Source organism: Uloborus diversus, chromosome 1 (assembly GCF_026930045.1).
Source record: "Uloborus diversus isolate 005 chromosome 1, Udiv.v.3.1, whole genome shotgun sequence".
Taxonomy (NCBI): Eukaryota; Metazoa; Arthropoda; class Arachnida; order Araneae; family Uloboridae; genus Uloborus; species Uloborus diversus.
The window spans coordinates 64,940,357-64,958,130 of NC_072731.1; the positions used below are offsets into that span (position 1 = coordinate 64,940,357).

Genomic DNA, 17,774 nt, shown 5'->3' on the forward strand with positions numbered 1-17,774 from the left:
TAAAAATCAGTATTATGGTTAATTAACAAATTATTTTCAGGGATTTAGCAGCAGGCAGCTAATTTGCCTTTTGATGCTTCCTTGTGTTTAAATGAATGGTCCTCTCAAGATCCTCTTTTTAATCCTAACTGGTCCTAACAAATTTTTGATTGAAATTGGTCCTCTTTTACCCTTTTCTAAAACTAAAATGTGTTGGGAGCCCTGCATTAGTTTCTAGAAAAGTGAAATTTTATCTGCACAATTGCATTCGATCCTCATTGATTTGGAGGCTTTGGTATGAACTTAAAGAAACGGTTTTGATTACTAAAATGCAGTTTCCTAACGACTTCTCATTTATTTATTTTGAAGTAATTTAAAAACCTATTTTAACTTAAATTTTCCAAAATGCATGTTTTTGTAAACAAGTGCAAGGTTCTATTTATTAATTTTTTTTATGAAAGTAGTAAAAACTAACCCCCCCCCCCTCACTGTTGTACTTTAAAACTTTGGGACAGTGGTGGCCACCAAGTTTTTTAGGTCTGGATTATTTTGCTTTAATGACCAAATATTTCTAAATCAAATATATATTTTACTGGGTGTCCTTCAAAGTCATGGGAAATCGTGGATTTCAACTATGATCAAATTTGGTACTGAAAAGTCAGGATTTTCAGGGGGGAAAAATGGTCAAAAAGTATCATATCAGAGATTTTTCTGAAAAAAAAAAAACACAGTATACATTTAAATTTTTAATTTGCATACATTTAAATTTTTACCTGAACACTTTTTTCTAGAAAAGAAAAGGAAATTCACAATAATTTCTTTTTCACAAAAATAATGAAAATTCACAAAAAATATTTTGCTGTTTCGCATAACGGGGACTTAAAAAATGAAACCTGGATTGACCCCTGATATTACTGTGACATGTGACTTTGATTTCAGCATAGCACATGTTTCAACAACTTATAAAACTTTAAGTTTGGCTTTTACTGCATTGTCAAGTGATAACATAAATTAGAACAGAACTTCACGAATTTCATTCTACTGCACAGCTTGCCCATCGCAGTATCGGATCATGCAAAATCTTTCATTAAAAATTAGATTAGTGACACAACTATTTTAAGAAAGATTTGTGTTCATCTACAAAAAGTTTCGTCTATTTTTTTTTTATTTTTAAAGAAGTATGCCTTAATATGTTTAGTACAAATTACAGTTTTACGCTCTTTTACTGTTTGTAAAATTGATTTTGTGTGTATTTTTACACTTATTTATGCGTATGTATTGCACTTATGTCAGGTAGTGTAATTACATGTTTTTAATCGAATAGTAGTATTGCATTTTCAAAAAAAATGTCATACTGGCGAGCTTTGTTATCGAAATTCCTGTATTTCCTTTTTTTTTCAAAATATTCCTATATTATTTCGAAAAATTCCTATATTGTTTGCAGAAAATTCCTATATTTTCCATCGAATTCCTATATTTTTTTCAGAAAATTCCTATATTTTCCTATATTTTTGTTGGCAAATGTCACTTCTATCCCTGTGAAAAGGGGAAACCGCAAATTTTAGTAAAATTTAATGAACTTAGAGGAAAGAGTTCGGGGGGGGGGCCTCTCTCCCTGGGGAAGTATTGAAATGCTACTTTGGCTATTTTTGAGTGAGTTAAGAGTTAGGGAATTCAGAGGTCTTTCTCGAAACATTTTCGAAATTGAAGTCTTAAAACTTTGGGTTGTCTTTGGCGATGTTTGGAAGGGAGTTGCTCTCTCAATAGAAAAATAAATCTTAAATAAAAACTTACACTGCGTTTAGTAAACACAAGAGGGGGGGGGGTATTCCGCACCCCCAGCCCGTAACATTTTAGTTTCTGAAATTTTAAGAGCTTTGTTTTGGGCTATCTTTGGATGACTTAAGGGGGAAGGGTGTAGGAAGATTTTTTCACAAAGTTTCCAAAATTAAAGTATTAAAATTTTTAGGCGGTCATAAGTCATGTTTATAGGTAAGAGGGGTGCTATTCCTACAAAACAATTTAGAAAGTGAAGCCTTAAAAATTGAAATTTAGGACATTTGTGGTGAACTCAGAGGAAGGGGTTCGGGAGTTCTCTTCTGAAAATTCTTTGATGCTGAAATATTTAAATCGCCACTTTAGGCTATATTTGACTGCCTTAAGAGGGATGCGATTCAGGAACCCTGCCTGGAGTTAGGATTCAGTTCCCCTATTTCTTTTTTTAATTAATGAATGTTGGAAAGGGTACCTTATTTAAAAAATATATCTACTTCACTGAAGCGATTTTTTATTACTAATTTCACCACCTGCTATCTTATAAAAGAATTCTTTTTCAAATGAAGACTGTGGGGGAATGGTGACAGTTCATTATCATTAGTCGGCCTTACCCTTCCCCCACCTTTCCTTCTTTTCTAGTTTGTTGGCGCTACCTTGGGTAGACTTTTGAATCAGAACTGATTTATGTTGCAAGAGTGAAAATCTTATGTCCTAAGCGATTTTGTTGCCACAACAAAAATGTTTAGGATCGGCAAAAAACTAATAGTGGGGTACTGCAAACGCTTTTACCCCTTACATTATCCAACATCGTCTAAAATTGCGTTTTTGAAACTTCAATTTCGAAATATTGCCCAAGAAGGGTTCCTGAAATCCATCCCTTCAATAGTGCATTCAAAAAGCGTATAAACGTTATGAAATTTAAATTACAATTTCGTTTTTAAATCTTCGATTTCAGAAAAGCCCATAGCGTCTCCTCCCCCCCTCTTTCTTTAATATTTTTTGAAGGTTGCCCAATATTGTGATTTTGGGACTATCAGTTTGAAATAATTGATGTAAGAGTCCCTGAACCCCTCCTTTCCCTGAGCAATACCAAAATGGCCTACCACAGCGTTTTTTGGACTTCAATTTGAAAAAATTTCTGGGGGAGAGCCCCCAGACCCCCCCCCCCCTTATTGCCGCATTTTACATTTTTTGGAATTATGATGTCAAAACACTTAAATATTACAATTTTAAGGCTTAAAATTTAAATCAAACAGATTCCAAAACTGGCATTGTTAAAATCTGCAACATTTATACATACAAAAATTTCCTTAAGCCCGCGTGCAGGGGGGGGGGGAGAGAGCTGAAAATATTTTCCGTCTTGAACACATCACCAAACTTGCACCCATGGTTGAAACATTTTTGTTTACATGCTGTCCTCATAAACAATACCTAACTTAAGCAAATAACTTTGATTTCATGTCTAAAGCACGATACAGGTTTTGTCTAAGAAAGAGTATTTCTTTTATTTATCATTTTTATTTACTCTTTATGTAGTTAGTTTTTATTTCATCAAAATGGGATAGTGTACATTGCAAAAAATTTGAAACTATTGGGAGGATTATAGGAGTAAAAAATAGGCTTCTGTAATCTTTGTTACAGTTCAATTCATTCAGGCAATGCCAAATAAATTTACTTCATCAACTTCAAAACATCTCTTAAATGCGGCCACTATGTATGTAAGTCTGTAATTCATTCAAAAATGTGCATAATATATTTTTTGAAGATCAATATATTTTAAAGCATCAATGTTTTTGGTTGATATATCAATACCGTTGATGTTTTGAAACATTAGTTATTGATGATGCGCCTGTAGTTTGAAGTATGCTCTTAATAAAATCTCTATCCTCCCCTAGCATTTACCGAACCGATCAAGAAATGTTTAAGAAATAAATACCTAAATACCTTTGTGCAGATAAGTTAAAGGAAAAAACCAACATTTTATCTAGTTTCTTGGATTAAAGCTCTAACTTTGTGTGATAAAAGTTGGTTATTTCCGTTTAGGAAATGTTTAGTTCAGAGTCGGCTAAATACAAACATATGAATTTACTACAAATTAAGATACATTTCCTGCACTAAACTATTACGATTATTTTGTGTTAATATTTAACAGATTAAACAATGTCAAATATATTTTAGAGTGTTTTCTGCATACATTAAAGAAATTGATGATAGGCCTGAAGCAACTGTTTGGGGAAGCAAAATGTCTTTAGGACACATGATGGCTGATTTTCCAAACAGTGAGTGTTAAGAAGTATAGCTTATGAATTTTTTAAATATTTGTTCTTTTTTTACATTATTTCTTTAAACTTTCCATTTATTCAACGTTACTGTAATATTATTTGTTGATATTTCTTCAGTGGATAAAATTATAAATGTTATTTTGTACAGATTTTTGAATACTCGTGATTTCTTAATCAAATCTGTTATTTTTCAAATTAGTTTTATTTTTGATAATGTGTTTTACTCTTGTCATACCAAACTTTTTCTTTAATATTTTTAATAATTTATTTATCAAGTTTTTATTCATAAAAAACGGTATGTACATATAACTAAACAATATCCTCATTTAAATCCTGCAAAATCTACGAAATGTTATGATTTTTATGTAATGTGCAGTTGATTCTGTTAACGACAATCGTTGTTTACCGACAGTTTTTCTAGATCCTGAACACTAGCTTGTCAGAAATATTCCTGTATACGGATGATAGTGTTTGTTTAATAATGATTTTCTAAACAATTTGAAGCAACTAATGCTTTGGAGGAAACTTATTAAGGAATTATTTACTGTTTTGTTCTGTACCAAATCAACAAATTAGTGCAGTGATGCCCAGCCTTTAACCTGGCTTAAGCCAGCAATGAATTTAGAATCTTGTCGAGCAACGTAGCTAATGCAAAAAAAATTGCAATATGGTGTTAAAGTGATTAAAAATTCAAATACTAATTAAGTACTTAATGAAAAACTGATACTGCATTTCTTCTACCCATTTCTCGCACTCTAATCAGAGTTTAATTAGCATGGGAGCTCTGGACTCCTGCGCTTATTTTAATTTTAATGTGAATTTTTTTTATATTAAGCATAATTTAGGCTGTTAACGACATTAAAATTAGTTTTGAGGACTAGAGAGCTCCTGTACTTCTTTTGGTGAAGCCCTGACGTACTTAGCTAAAATATTGTATGACCATTTACACTAAGTTCATGAGGTGATTCAGATGTTAAGTAGTTATTCTGGATCTGAGCTTTGATTTTATCAAGTTCATTGTTGAAAAAACTTGTTCTGAAGTAATTTGATCCAGAGCAGCTGTGTAACTGTTAAGATTGAATATTTTTTTCTCTCATCTACAAATGCCTTAAAATATGTGATGTTCTTGCTTTCAATTGTATTTCTCACATTAATTTTTTAATAACATTTTTATTCTGCTTAAAAATTAAACATCACTAAAAACTAATAGGCCAAATTGATAATTGTTATCTTTCTTTTCTACTTTTTGTATCCTAAAAGAATCTAGATTACTGTGCCCATTTACCCGGCTATTCTAATTTACAGAATAAGTAATTTTTAGTTATTACTTACCAGGGTTCATAGAGTCGGTAAGAAGTGCTGAATATTGATTTTTGTTTTTTAAGAGCCCTAAAAAGTGCATAATTTTACGCAAATAATTACTCTGAATTTCGTCTTCAATATGGAAAGAAGACACCCATGATAGGGCACTTAATATCTGAGACTGCAAACACTGCCATATCAGAACTCTTTTACTTAGCATTAATCAGAACTAAAAAGAAGTTTGTACAACTCAAATAAAAGTTAAAACTAATAGTTGCTTGACAAAATAGCTTCAGAAAGTCTGTCAAATAAAGATCTGTTTTGATTTGAAAAGTTAGTGTGGTATTAAAATGTTATTTTTTTTTAATTTCACCATATTTTTAACATTTACAAAATTTAAAAAAAAAAGTTTTCCTAGATGGATGGGTGCATTGTGTTAGTTTCTCTGCTGATGGATCCAAGCTGGCTTGGGTTAGTCACGATAGCACGATATCAGTGTGTGATGCAGAGAATAATATGAGGTGAATATCTTTTAAAGTTCCTTTACATTGAGTTTTTGAAGCATTTAGTTGTATGTCTAATATTTCTCTTGTGTAAATTTTTCTTTTACTTAAGTAAATGTAAATAAAATGTATTAATAAGATATAGTTTTTAAGTATAAATAAAATCCAATTAAATCTGCAAAATGTAAGTAAAATACTAATGAAACAACCATTCAAAAATGTGGATAAAATTATTAAAGTAAAGTTCGTCGATATGTATACCAACAGGGTGATTTTACTACAATAGACCCTCATTTGATTTTACGTAGAAGTGGAAAAAAGTTTCCCTTCCTGAAAATCTAAACTCTTGAGATTGCAGATAACATGCAATGAACTGCATTTAACGTGTTACTAAGTGAGCTTACGTCACTGGAGACATTTTTTTGTGATTGGTTTTTTGGTAATCTTTCTTCCAGAAGTAAAGTTATTAAAATTAAAACTCGAGCAATTCAAAGCTCGTTGAAGAAGAGCTTTTGGAAGTGACAAAGAAGGACGAAACCAATGAGGACACAACCAAAAACTTTTATGTTTAAACGTTTTGAGCTATTTCTTGACAATAGCAAACATAAATCGCAAATGATCTTTCTGATTTGTTACTGAAGGAAGAGTCTATTATGAAAGTGACACAAGAAATCATGGATACTGAAATGCCCTACAGAGAACTTCAGAGAAAAATGACTACCAACAGACTATCGTAATTTATTTCTATAAACAAAAAGTTCATTCACATTTTAATACACATCAGGCATATTTATCAGAATAATTAAACACTAAATTTATTATATATTTATCTATCACTAGAGTGATTTTTTTTTAAACAGTGGAAAGTAACCCCTATTATAGCACTACTATTTTGTCTTAATTTATGTAATTTTGATTTGCATGGCAATTGTGCGGAACATATTCCCATGTAAAATGAGGGTCTACTGTATATTCATTTCAAGATGTGCAAATTTAGTTCTGTGCCTTTTGCTCATGAAATTTTGTTTTGAAAGATGGTAGCAAATCGCTGTTACCGTAAAATATGTTACCTTAAATCTTCTCATTTTATTATTTATTTATGCATTTTTACCTTGATTTTTGTCATAATTAACTATTAATTATTTTAAATTTATTTTCTTTTCTTTTTTATATGTTGGTATTTGTCTTTATTTTATTTTTTAAATATTCTCATAAATAATCTAAATTTAAAAGATGCATTAAGAACTACCAGTAGTTTAGTAATAACCAAAATCAAAGAAGAAAATGAATAAACTTCAAAAGCGAAATAATTTTAAATACTACTAGCTGTTGGATGCAAAGGAATTGAAATCTCAAAGTATGTTTATGTTCTAATGCATGTGTTTTCTTGAATTTATTATGGTAATTATGCATTTAGATCTAGATTTTTTTTTTCAAACTGGTACTTTTACTTTTCCTAACTATAAGAAAATGCTTTGACTTTTTATGCCTTGCATGTCAATCATCTTTTCTTGGAAAATGTTAAAAGACTGTCTAATTTGTGGCATTTCTTTTTAGTTTAATAACTGTCAAAACACAGTTCCTGCCCTATCTCACTTGTGCCTGGGCTTCTAATTCTGGTATTGTTGTTGCAGTAAGTAAAGTATTTAAGAATTATTGTTCAGAAGTGTATGTAACCTGAAACTATTTATAAATTAACAAAACAATTTTGCAAGATATCTGAATGTAATCGGTGATGATTATGATCCTGTATTTTACTGGATTTCTGGTATTTTCATCTTTGAAAATATGAAAATTTTGGTATTTTCATAGAAACTTAATTTTCCAAAACTTAATATCATTGAACATGAAATTGTAAATTAATCTGATCTCATTTCACTAGAATGTATTTAGGCCATTCAGCCGTGATTGTGTTTAGGTTATACACTGGATTTCAAGTATTTTCTCTTGTGTTAATGCCGGAAATATGCTACGGGTTTTTGTTGTGCTTTTGTGCATAAATGTACCAAATTTTGTTTGATTCAGACTCGCATCTATGTAGACTCCGCATTGCAGAGGGGGTGGGGGGCACTGTACTACTAAAGGGACCCGTGGCGCTCAGTGGCATAGAAATCCAGTTGGCAATGGGGTCATTTCCAAAATTTTAAAAGTATTTTTTTCTGAAAGTGCATGCTTAATAACATAGGATCTGACCATTTTTTAAATAATTTATGTAAGTTTAATATTTTTAAAAAATTACTTAAATGGGTGCGCTTTTATTGTTTACTCTTCTGTGTGACATCACAAATGATGAAATGCCATTCAATGTTGCCATTCACAGAACAAAATATTTAATTTGCATCTTTACTCACGTGTATTGGCAACAATATGGTTGATGGCAAGCGTAGAGCGCAATTTTAATTCACTGCTTGATTATCATAACGTGGAAACGTTGTAGAAAGATGCGGCAAAGTGCATCATTTGTGACGTCATATAGACCACGCTTTGTTGTAAAAATTGGACATTTTAAAAAATTAAATTTTAAAAAATGTTGGGAAAATTAAAGTATTTTCTGGGTCCATGTTATCTTTTTTTTTGCTCATTCTATCCATTTCAATGACTAAAAGTAGTTCTTTTGACTGGAGGAAAAAACCCCATTAGAGGCCCTGCTGATTTTGTGTATGTTTAAAAGATAGCGAAATTTGTAGTCTCAAATTTTTCTCTTTTTCAAATCTACTAAAAGGTAGACAGCCAGTATGAATGGAATGACTGGCAAAAATTTTTTTGAAGCATTGAGATACATTTAGGGGCCAGGGGCAGATACAGGATTTCATTTTAGAGGGGGGTCATGGCCAGGGGTGAGAGTGGACTCAAGTAAAATTATTTTGAAGACTGAATTTTTCAAAAGCTATGAGAAAGTCTGTCTGTCCTACCCCCCTCCCCCGTGAAAAATTCAAAATTGCATACAAAAATTATTAAAATAACCATTTTTAAAGCTTTTATTTATTTATTTATTTTTATTTTTTTTTTTTTTTAATTTTTAGGTTTTAGAATGTGTTGTCAGTCATAAATTCTCGGAAACGAATAGCAACCATTCTCGGCAACCATAGATTATGTAGTCTCACATAAGGGCAATTTTCTTAAACTTAAGTTACATTTAATTAAAATAATAAAAATTAAAGTAAATCACTTGGTTTGACCTCTGGGATTCACCTTGTAAAAACCGTAAAGGGATAGTATGATATTTCCCGTTCTAACAGTGAACTTTGAATTCGTGCTGAAAAAAGCTTTAACCCTGTTCAAATTTACATAGCGACTTTGAATAATACGGGCATCTTAGATAAGAATTTAAAAAACATAAAGGGCTTATTGATATTTGTAGCGGAACCTGATAGTTATAGATCTGGGTCTGAAATGAAGGGTTGTTTAGGATAAACATTAACTGACGTAACTAAAAAGTTATTGCACATTAATTATACTAAAATAAACATTAAGATAATTGCTTCTTACGATGATCTCTGCTCTTTCTTATATTTCATGTACTGATATCTATCTCCATAAAGAAGGTATCCGCAATTTAAAAAAAAAATCATTACTCAGGAAAAACTCGAGCTATAGCCAATTGACGTAAGTCGGATCGCATTGTAGCGGGATCTGACTGTACAAAGAAATTTTGCAGATCCCGAGGGGGGTGTCGGGACCCACATAAACCCCATCCCCTTGTATCCACTTCATGTAATGGCCTAAAAATATTTTAAAAAAATGATTTATGAAAAAGAATTTAAAAAATTCTTTTTCATGTGGTTTCCATCAAGTTTTTTATTTTTTCAAGCAAATGTTCAAATACATTCCGAGTTTTTTTTTTTTTTTTTTGGGGGGGGGGGGGGTCATGACCCCCCCCCCCCCTTTGTATCCATCACTGTTAGGGGCAATGATAAGTGCATTATTCGCACACTATTTAGCAAATAATTGCTTAAAAGAAGAATATTGCCTATTTAACGTACATTGAAAGATATTTTCATATTTATCAGGACAAAAACTTGCTATCATAAAACTATTTCTGTTGTTAACATTTTGCTCATTAAATAAGTTTTGTGCTATATAATGTGCATATATTATGCTCAAAAAAAACATTTATCTAAAACTAGAGGACCAGACAGACGTTGTTCTGTTCAAACTTTGTAAATTGAAAAGTTGAAAAAATTAAGTAAATAGAAAATGTTTTAAGCTGTGTGCTTGGTGTCAGAATGCGTATATTTATTACAACTTGATTTATCTAGTGCCTGAGCAGTTGTTTTATCAACTATTTTTTCTCATGTACTTGAAAGATCTTCAGAGCTTGTATGGTTTGTTCCTTTAGCCATACTCAAAGGATAAAAATCCTCAGATATTAAGTATAAAAAAATAACTACCCATCTAAAAAAAGTGGGAAATCCTGCTGCAACGTCCCTCATATGAAAAAGAATAAAACAATCGAATGGATATCGTTTAAAAAATGATAAATGTAAAAAAAGTTACCTGAATAAGTGAAAATCACCCCCCCCCCCTCTCCTGATGTAAAATAAACACGTTCTTTAATTAAAATGACTAAACTCTCTTTAAAAACCAAAAACAATTCTTTGCAATTTAAAATATTTCACCAAATGAAAAAAAAATACAATAAATTACATTAACAGTAGTAAAAAAAATAATCACGCAACTGTATTGTTATGGCCGCGGTCGCCAAGCCACAACGTTCCTGTAATCCAGCCAATCAGTGAGCAAAACGAACTCCGACCGATTAGCGGTCTCATCTTTTGAGTGAAAACTTCATATATGTGCTTAATTTGTTCTTTCCATCAAAGATAAGAAATCTTCCACTGCACTGATCTTGTGTATACAAAACAACCCTGTTGTAATTAATCTGGATGAAAATAAAATTTGTTTACTTTTCAAATTCCACCATCTTTTCTTTTGATGTACTGATTAGTTTGATAATTCTTAAAGTATTGTTGCCATTGGTGTCAAAACTCAGATGGATTTTAACTGAGAAACAAATGTTATGTACGGTACTATCCGATCATTTGGTTAGGAAAATCTAAAGTACCGACCCGGTCACATGGTTTAACTACTACAAAAAATATGCGTTTTGCATGAACCTTGTGAAAGAAATCCAATTTCTTTGAGTACTTTACTTTAAAATATATCACTGCTTTTTCATTGCTTTCAAGAAATGAAGGCTTCACTCTCTCTCTCTACATTTTATCTATTCTCAATTGACATGACACTGCTGTCATAGTAGGAAATTTCATTACAAAAAGCAGAGCTGGCTTTCTTATTGTCCTTTGACAACAGGTTAAATATTTATTTCAATTCTCGCTCAACAATGGGTTAAAATAAATGTTAATCATTTGGGTGATATAACCGTCCAATATTTAAATTAATTAATTAACAAAAATGTTTTCGATTCGATCCATTGTACTTCGAAACCATGCTTGCCACAACTTAATTACACACAAAAAATTTGATCAAAATCGGTCCAGCCGTTTAAAAGCCTTATGGTGACAAATGTCCGCACAGAAGATTTTTATATATTAAGATGTTAAAACAATAATCTAAAATGCAAAAAAAAAAAAAAAAAATCCCACTTCAACTGTAAAAACTCCCACTTAAAATATTTGTTAAGGTGGGAAATCTCACCTTACTTTTTTCCCTAGTGTGAATCTTGCATCCATTAGAAAACCAATAGAAGTGACAGAAAATTATCAATTCTAGACCAATGATAAAATTGATAAAACTGAAGATACATTTCCCCCTTTTTCCCAAAGTTTCATCTTTAAACGTGTTGGATGACCCTACAGCATTTTAATCTCCATCTCACTAAACTAGTATTAAGTTATGTAATTCTTAATCAGCTCTTAAGAAATCCACAATTAATGCTTCATTTGCATCATAACTTGATAGAAAGAGGGGTTTTAAAAATTGATAGTTGCTGTTGTACACTTGAAATTGACTTGAAATTACTGAAGTTTTTTTACATAAGAGTTTTTGTCCTTGCATTAGCATTTAAATAAATTTCTATGTGATATACTTTACATATCAGCATTCAAACTAAAAGCATTACGTTTTTATTTTTAGGGTCATGATTGCTGTCCTATGTTATTTAAATATGATGCTGGAAAGCTGACTTTTGTTACTAAATTAGATAAATCACAGAAAAGAGAAGTTGATGGCTTTAGGTAAGTACAAGTAATTTTAAATGCAGCCATGTAACACTTGTTACATAGGTGTTTTTTAACTTGTTTAATGGTTACTTGTTTATATGGTTTCATAAAATATTTACTGTAAAAAAGCCCAAAATGCATACATTAAATAAATCATATTTGAAAAACTAATAACTTTTATTCTATCTGTCCCATCATTTGTATTGTAAGCTCATAAGATCTTAACCTTTAATTTGAAAATTCCTCTGAGTTTTATGTTATGCAAAAGTTATTTCAAGGGTAGTTTAAGTGCTTTGCTTCTTTATTTAAGAATTTGTGAACAATATATATTTTATAAAAGCATTAAAGTGGAGATATGCTGCTTTTTATTTTTTTACAAACCATGTTGCTGCATGAAATGAGCCCTTTCCCTTTTTGTGGAAAATCCTTTGTATAAGGTAAAAACCTGCACCTTTGCATTGAAACAATTTATTAACAAACCAATATTGCAATAATACAAATTGCAAAAACCTGTAGCAGTTACAAAAACCTCTTGTTCAGTGTAAAAATATTTTGCTTCATTGTAACTGTGTGTTATACATAAAGCTTGAAACGTTTTCACACTGAAGAGGTTTCCTTGTCACATGGAAACTTGTATAATTTATAAGTATGCATTACCTATGAAAAATATTCAGTGTTCTGGTTAATATCCCTTTTTTCATATTGAGTTTTTTATTTCTTTATAGTGCCATGAGGAAGTTCAGGGACATGGATAAGCGTGCCATAGTAGAAAACAATGTAGATACTTTATTAGATACAATACATCAAAATGCCATTAACAGTTTAACAATATATTCTGGAAGTAAATTAGGTATTTCAAAATTATGTACTGCTGGAATGGATGGAAAAATGGTGATCTGGAATTTAAAGGTATAATACTTTATGACAATAAGTGCATATTAATCTTTACAATAACAGCAAAAGATGTATAAATATGATAGACACTTTTGAAATACGAACTTTCTTTGCTGAATATTTTGGGGTATTTATAAAACTATTCTTTTACTATGGAGAATTTTCTAATGTTTTTGAAGAGAAGTGCATTTTTTTATTTTTTTTCCCCAAAATAATCCAAAGACATGACTGCATATGGAAAAGACACCCGTACAATTCTACCCTAAGGTAGCTCTAGCAATTAACATCAACAGAATGGCTAACACTTCTGCATTTTAACTTCATCTTCCTCAGCTAAGATAAAATTTTCCACATTCTTACTCACTTCAGAACAAATTCATTACATAATGCACAAGGTTTCAAACACAGACAGCTCTTTTTTGTTCTGAAGAGATGTTGGAAGTGAGCTTCTCTGTGATGTAGTAAACTTTGCACCAGTCAGATCTTTATGCTTCGAAAATGCCTCATTGGTCATTGAAATTCTTCCTGTGTGCAGAATAGTCCATCAAATAACATCAACCTGAACTAGACGTTTATTTAACTAATTAAGTTGCCTGTGATGTTTCACCAGCATGGATCTGATTTTGGTTTATTTGTCGCTTTGTGCTCTTTACTAGTTTTAAAAAGTGCGGTTAACTTGACAGATGATTGAAAATGTTATAAGCAAACATCCCAAGAAAGTTATTCTGTAAAATTAATTCCCTTTATACAGTTTGATCCGATCTCAACATTAAGGATCACTATGCAAAGTATGCCTTTGCAATTGCTTATGCTTGAAAAACTGAAATAGTTCTCCTTTCAAACTCATATAAACATAAAAAGAAGCATGAGTCTGCATTAGTTTTTGTTCACATAATTAATAGAAATTACAGGAAGAGTAGAATAAGACTGCATTGCTGCTTTGCGACTCATTTACTTTGGTGAAAACAGAAAATATTATGTATGTTGCCACCATATTTGTACCTCTTGTTTTATTTGCCATTTTAATGGAACATTTAATATTTTATATTTAAACCAGCTCTCTTAATGCATTCTATGGATTGTTTTGTTTAAATGACAGCTTTTTTTTACATTTTAATAGTTTTTAATTTATTTTGCAGATTATTTTTCAATTTAATGAAATTTTAAATCTTTTTCAATATCTTGTTTTATTTAAGGTAATTTTAAAAGGCAAAAGATAAGAAAAAGTCTGGAGAAATTGAGACAGTTATTGCAAAAAAATGATTCACAAATTATTTTCTACTGATACAACTTTAAATTTTAGAACAATAACTTGACATTTTTACATGTTAAAAAAATATGTAACTATTATTATATGTAACTATGGTAATTATTACAGTATTTCAGAACAACAACTTGATACATTTTATGTGTTTAAAAAATATGTAACTGATGGTAATTATTACAACACTAGTTTTTAAAAGTAGTTAAAATATCAACAAAAATGTCCCATCCCTCCCTTACACAAGAAATGTGCATAAATTGTACATAATAAATGTGACATAATGTGCGTATAGGTACAAAAAAAATGTTACATATATATATATTTTTTAAAGAAAGATTGGTATGCTGATTTGTTTTTTGTTTTCATTTAAAAAATCAGTTTATTATGATGATAAAGTACTTTTTTTTGGGGGGGGGGGAGATACATGTGTCATTTATTTGTACGTTAATTGAATATTTAATTTTTATGGCTCGGTTATATCACTTTTTCAGATTTATCATGCTTTTTTATTGTCTCCTGACAAGCAAAATAACGAGGGGTTACTGTGTTGATAAAACCTATTTTATCAAAGTTTATACTATAATAATAGGTCTCTATCAAATGAGAAATATTTCTCTCCTGCCAACAATTCTTGGTGGTGCAACTTTCCAGTAGTGTCTGTTTTATCAAAAAATAGTATAATCAATCATATCTAGTCTCAGTTATAAAAAGGGAAAGATAGAATCTCCCTCCCTAGGCCGTGTCATCCATCTCTTAACACAACATCAATAAAATGGATTTTTAGTTGGGAGCATGCTGTGTTTTATGCTTAACCTTACTGCTTCTTTATAAATGTTATACTATTAGATGTATAAAACATTAAAATTAATTATGTTAACATGAACGAGATAGAAAAATTACATTAAAAAAGATGTAGTTACTTTTGGTGAGGAGAAAATAAACTTTTCTAAAACTAATCTTTGCAGAACCATACAGCAAAATAATATACAGCAACAAGTATGGTTCTTGGTGTCTCCTCCCTCCCTACTGTCTTCTATGTTAAATCACTAAATGAGTAGGTTCCATGTACCGCATTATCCCGCAACAGCTGATATGCCGGGAATAAATAAGGTTGACCAACATGCCAGGAAACCCGAATTTCCCAGTATGATAGATAATTTGGGTTGCTACAAAAAAAAGAGAATGATGAAAAGAGAAAAAGAGACTTTCAACGTTTTAAAAATAACTATATTTAGTTATAGCAAAGCTCAATTTTTGTTTTTACTTTAATTTGCTATTTTTTCTCTTTTAGAGTGTCGGTGTATCTTTTATTGCAAATGTTTTTTTAAAGAATTTTTTGCAAAAGACTAATATTTTCTTGTGTCATTTTTCAGGCTTTAGGAGAAATGCTACCAAGTGAAATGTAGTGTGATAATTAAATTTTTACTAAAATCAAGTTGAAAAAAACCTCCATTCTTCCCTATTGGTGCTGCCTTATGGAAAGAGTTATTATCTCTTACCTTGGCGCTTGTTGATTATCTTCTAGTTGATTGACTGGAGAGTGGACAATGACATCATCGGAAGAGGCACAATTCCACTCACGTTGCCAAGATGACCCATAAGTAGGGTTGCTCTTGCTGAGATTATATCATGGATTATTGAAGACGTATTTTGCTCATCAAGACCATTGAAATTACTTTTCACTTAAGTATATGTGTGACACAATTATTTTGATCTTCCTACACATACAGTGCAATTTCTAGGTTATCATCATCTATCACAGAATGAAGAACATGTTCCTTAATGGAACAAAAAAGAATCAACTAAGATTAGAACTGTACCAACAGCCCTACTCATTGGTCATCAAGATTGTTCTCTGGAGTTCTTGGTTGTCTCCAAGTTCTTGAATAATTTTTCAATTGCTTCCAGTTTGTTTTGTGTATCTTCACAAGTTTTGTTTAGCTGTGATTTTATAATGCTAATTTTAATAATTATCAAAAATCTGGTTGTTAATATTTTGTATTTTATAACAATTGTTTCAGTTTAATGTTCTAAACAGAATCATTATTTATTTATTCCTCTTTTTGAAGTTTATTCCTTATTGAGTATTTTTACAAAGTTTCTTTTTTATTGTAGCTGCACAATCAACAATCAAGACAAGTCAGCGTTTTCAATTATTTATGTACTGCATAATTTTAATGATATTTTAAATCATTGATTTTCAATCACATTTGTTTCAATATGAAATCGTTTTCATTTAAGCAATCACTGTACTTAAGTGATTTTTTTAATTTCATTACCTTGTAGGTATACATAAAGTATAAAAATGTAATTATATAAAATAAATTGTTTTTTATAAAGTTATGTTGTTGAACATTATTTCTCTTTAAACATTTTTAAATTTGCAATTGATCATGCCTAAAATATTTTCTGTATTACCATTACTTCTCTGTTATACCTAGTAATGTCAAACTATTTCTTACGCTATTGATTATTCCAAACTTTTCAACTGTCAGATTTTATTGGTAGAATAGATAGTAGTATCGAATTGTAAAGCATCTTGATTGCTTTTGAGTTTTATTTAAATTTGCAGGTTTCACTTTCCAAATTCATGTCTGAATAAGTTTCGTCCCTGTATTCTTAATTATTCACATTTATGTACTTTTTTTCTGAAACAACTCTAGATTTATGTCATAAATGCAAAGATGAGTTTAATTCTATAATTTATTCATTTTGACTTTTCACAAGGTCAAGCGTCGAAAAATGAAGACTTAGTATGAAGCTAAATATTCAATTTGAGCAATTCCATATCAGATCAATCCCGTTCTAACCCTCACCCTTTCTGATTTCAATAAAAATTTCGCATTGAGAGACACATGTGAGAAAATAAGTAATCCTGCAAATTTTTAGATTTCTATTTTGAAAATTGTTCAAAATACAGGCCTGTGTAAATAAACTCAATCTGTGTTCTAACAAATCTATAAGTCAAACATACTTTTGGTATCAGAGACACATTGGGGCATCGAAATTTTCAGTATCCAACGTACTCAAGTATTTCCATGTTAAAGGTGAAACATTAACATTTTACCCGCATTTTAGGCTTTCTTTGATAATGCTAAAACATATTTCGAGTTTTTCGGTCGTTTGTTTTCGGGGGCTGTCCTCGAAAACATCTTAGATATTGAAGGAGAAGGTTTTGGGTGCTTTTTCTTTTCTGGAAAATTTTTGCATTAGAGAGCCTAAAAATACACTTTTAAACAGTGTTAGGTGATATTTGAGAAAGGGTGTTTGAAAGCCTTCTCTAGAAGTTTTTGACATTGTGGCTTGAAATATGCAATTTTAAGCTATCAGTTGAAGGGTGGGCTCACCATGAATCCAGAGAAGAGGTTATGACCCTTTTTTAAGCAAACATAATACTTAAAGCTGCATCTTTGGGACTGTTTTGAAAACTTTGCCCCACACCCCATATTTATTAAAAAATTGCTATTGATATTCTAATTTCATTAATTTTTGGAAAAACAGATATAGAATCAAGACTTACGGGAATCCTCATATAAATGATCCAGGAACCCACGTGTTTCAACAATGAAACTCGCACCATATTATGATAATT

The 17,774-nt window shown here is 30.8% G+C and overlaps 1 protein-coding gene across 2 annotated transcripts in view; it reads left to right on the forward strand.

The window, feature by feature from the left end:
* The window catches only part of LOC129230066 (actin-related protein 2/3 complex subunit 1A-A-like), a 43,017-nt gene extending 26,543 nt beyond the window's left edge, over positions 1 to 16,474 (forward strand). For both annotated transcript variants that reach the window (XM_054864458.1, XM_054864466.1), the window contains exons 7-12: positions 3,934 to 4,034; positions 5,758 to 5,860; positions 7,400 to 7,475; positions 11,939 to 12,039; positions 12,750 to 12,933; positions 15,556 to 16,474. In XM_054864458.1, the coding sequence (XP_054720433.1) occupies positions 3,934 to 4,034; positions 5,758 to 5,860; positions 7,400 to 7,475; positions 11,939 to 12,039; positions 12,750 to 12,933; positions 15,556 to 15,588 (598 nt within the window). In that variant the 3' untranslated portion in view covers positions 15,589 to 16,474. The remainder of the gene's footprint in view (positions 1 to 3,933; positions 4,035 to 5,757; positions 5,861 to 7,399; positions 7,476 to 11,938; positions 12,040 to 12,749; positions 12,934 to 15,555) is intronic.
* Positions 16,475 to 17,774: the final 1,300 nt, after the last annotated feature.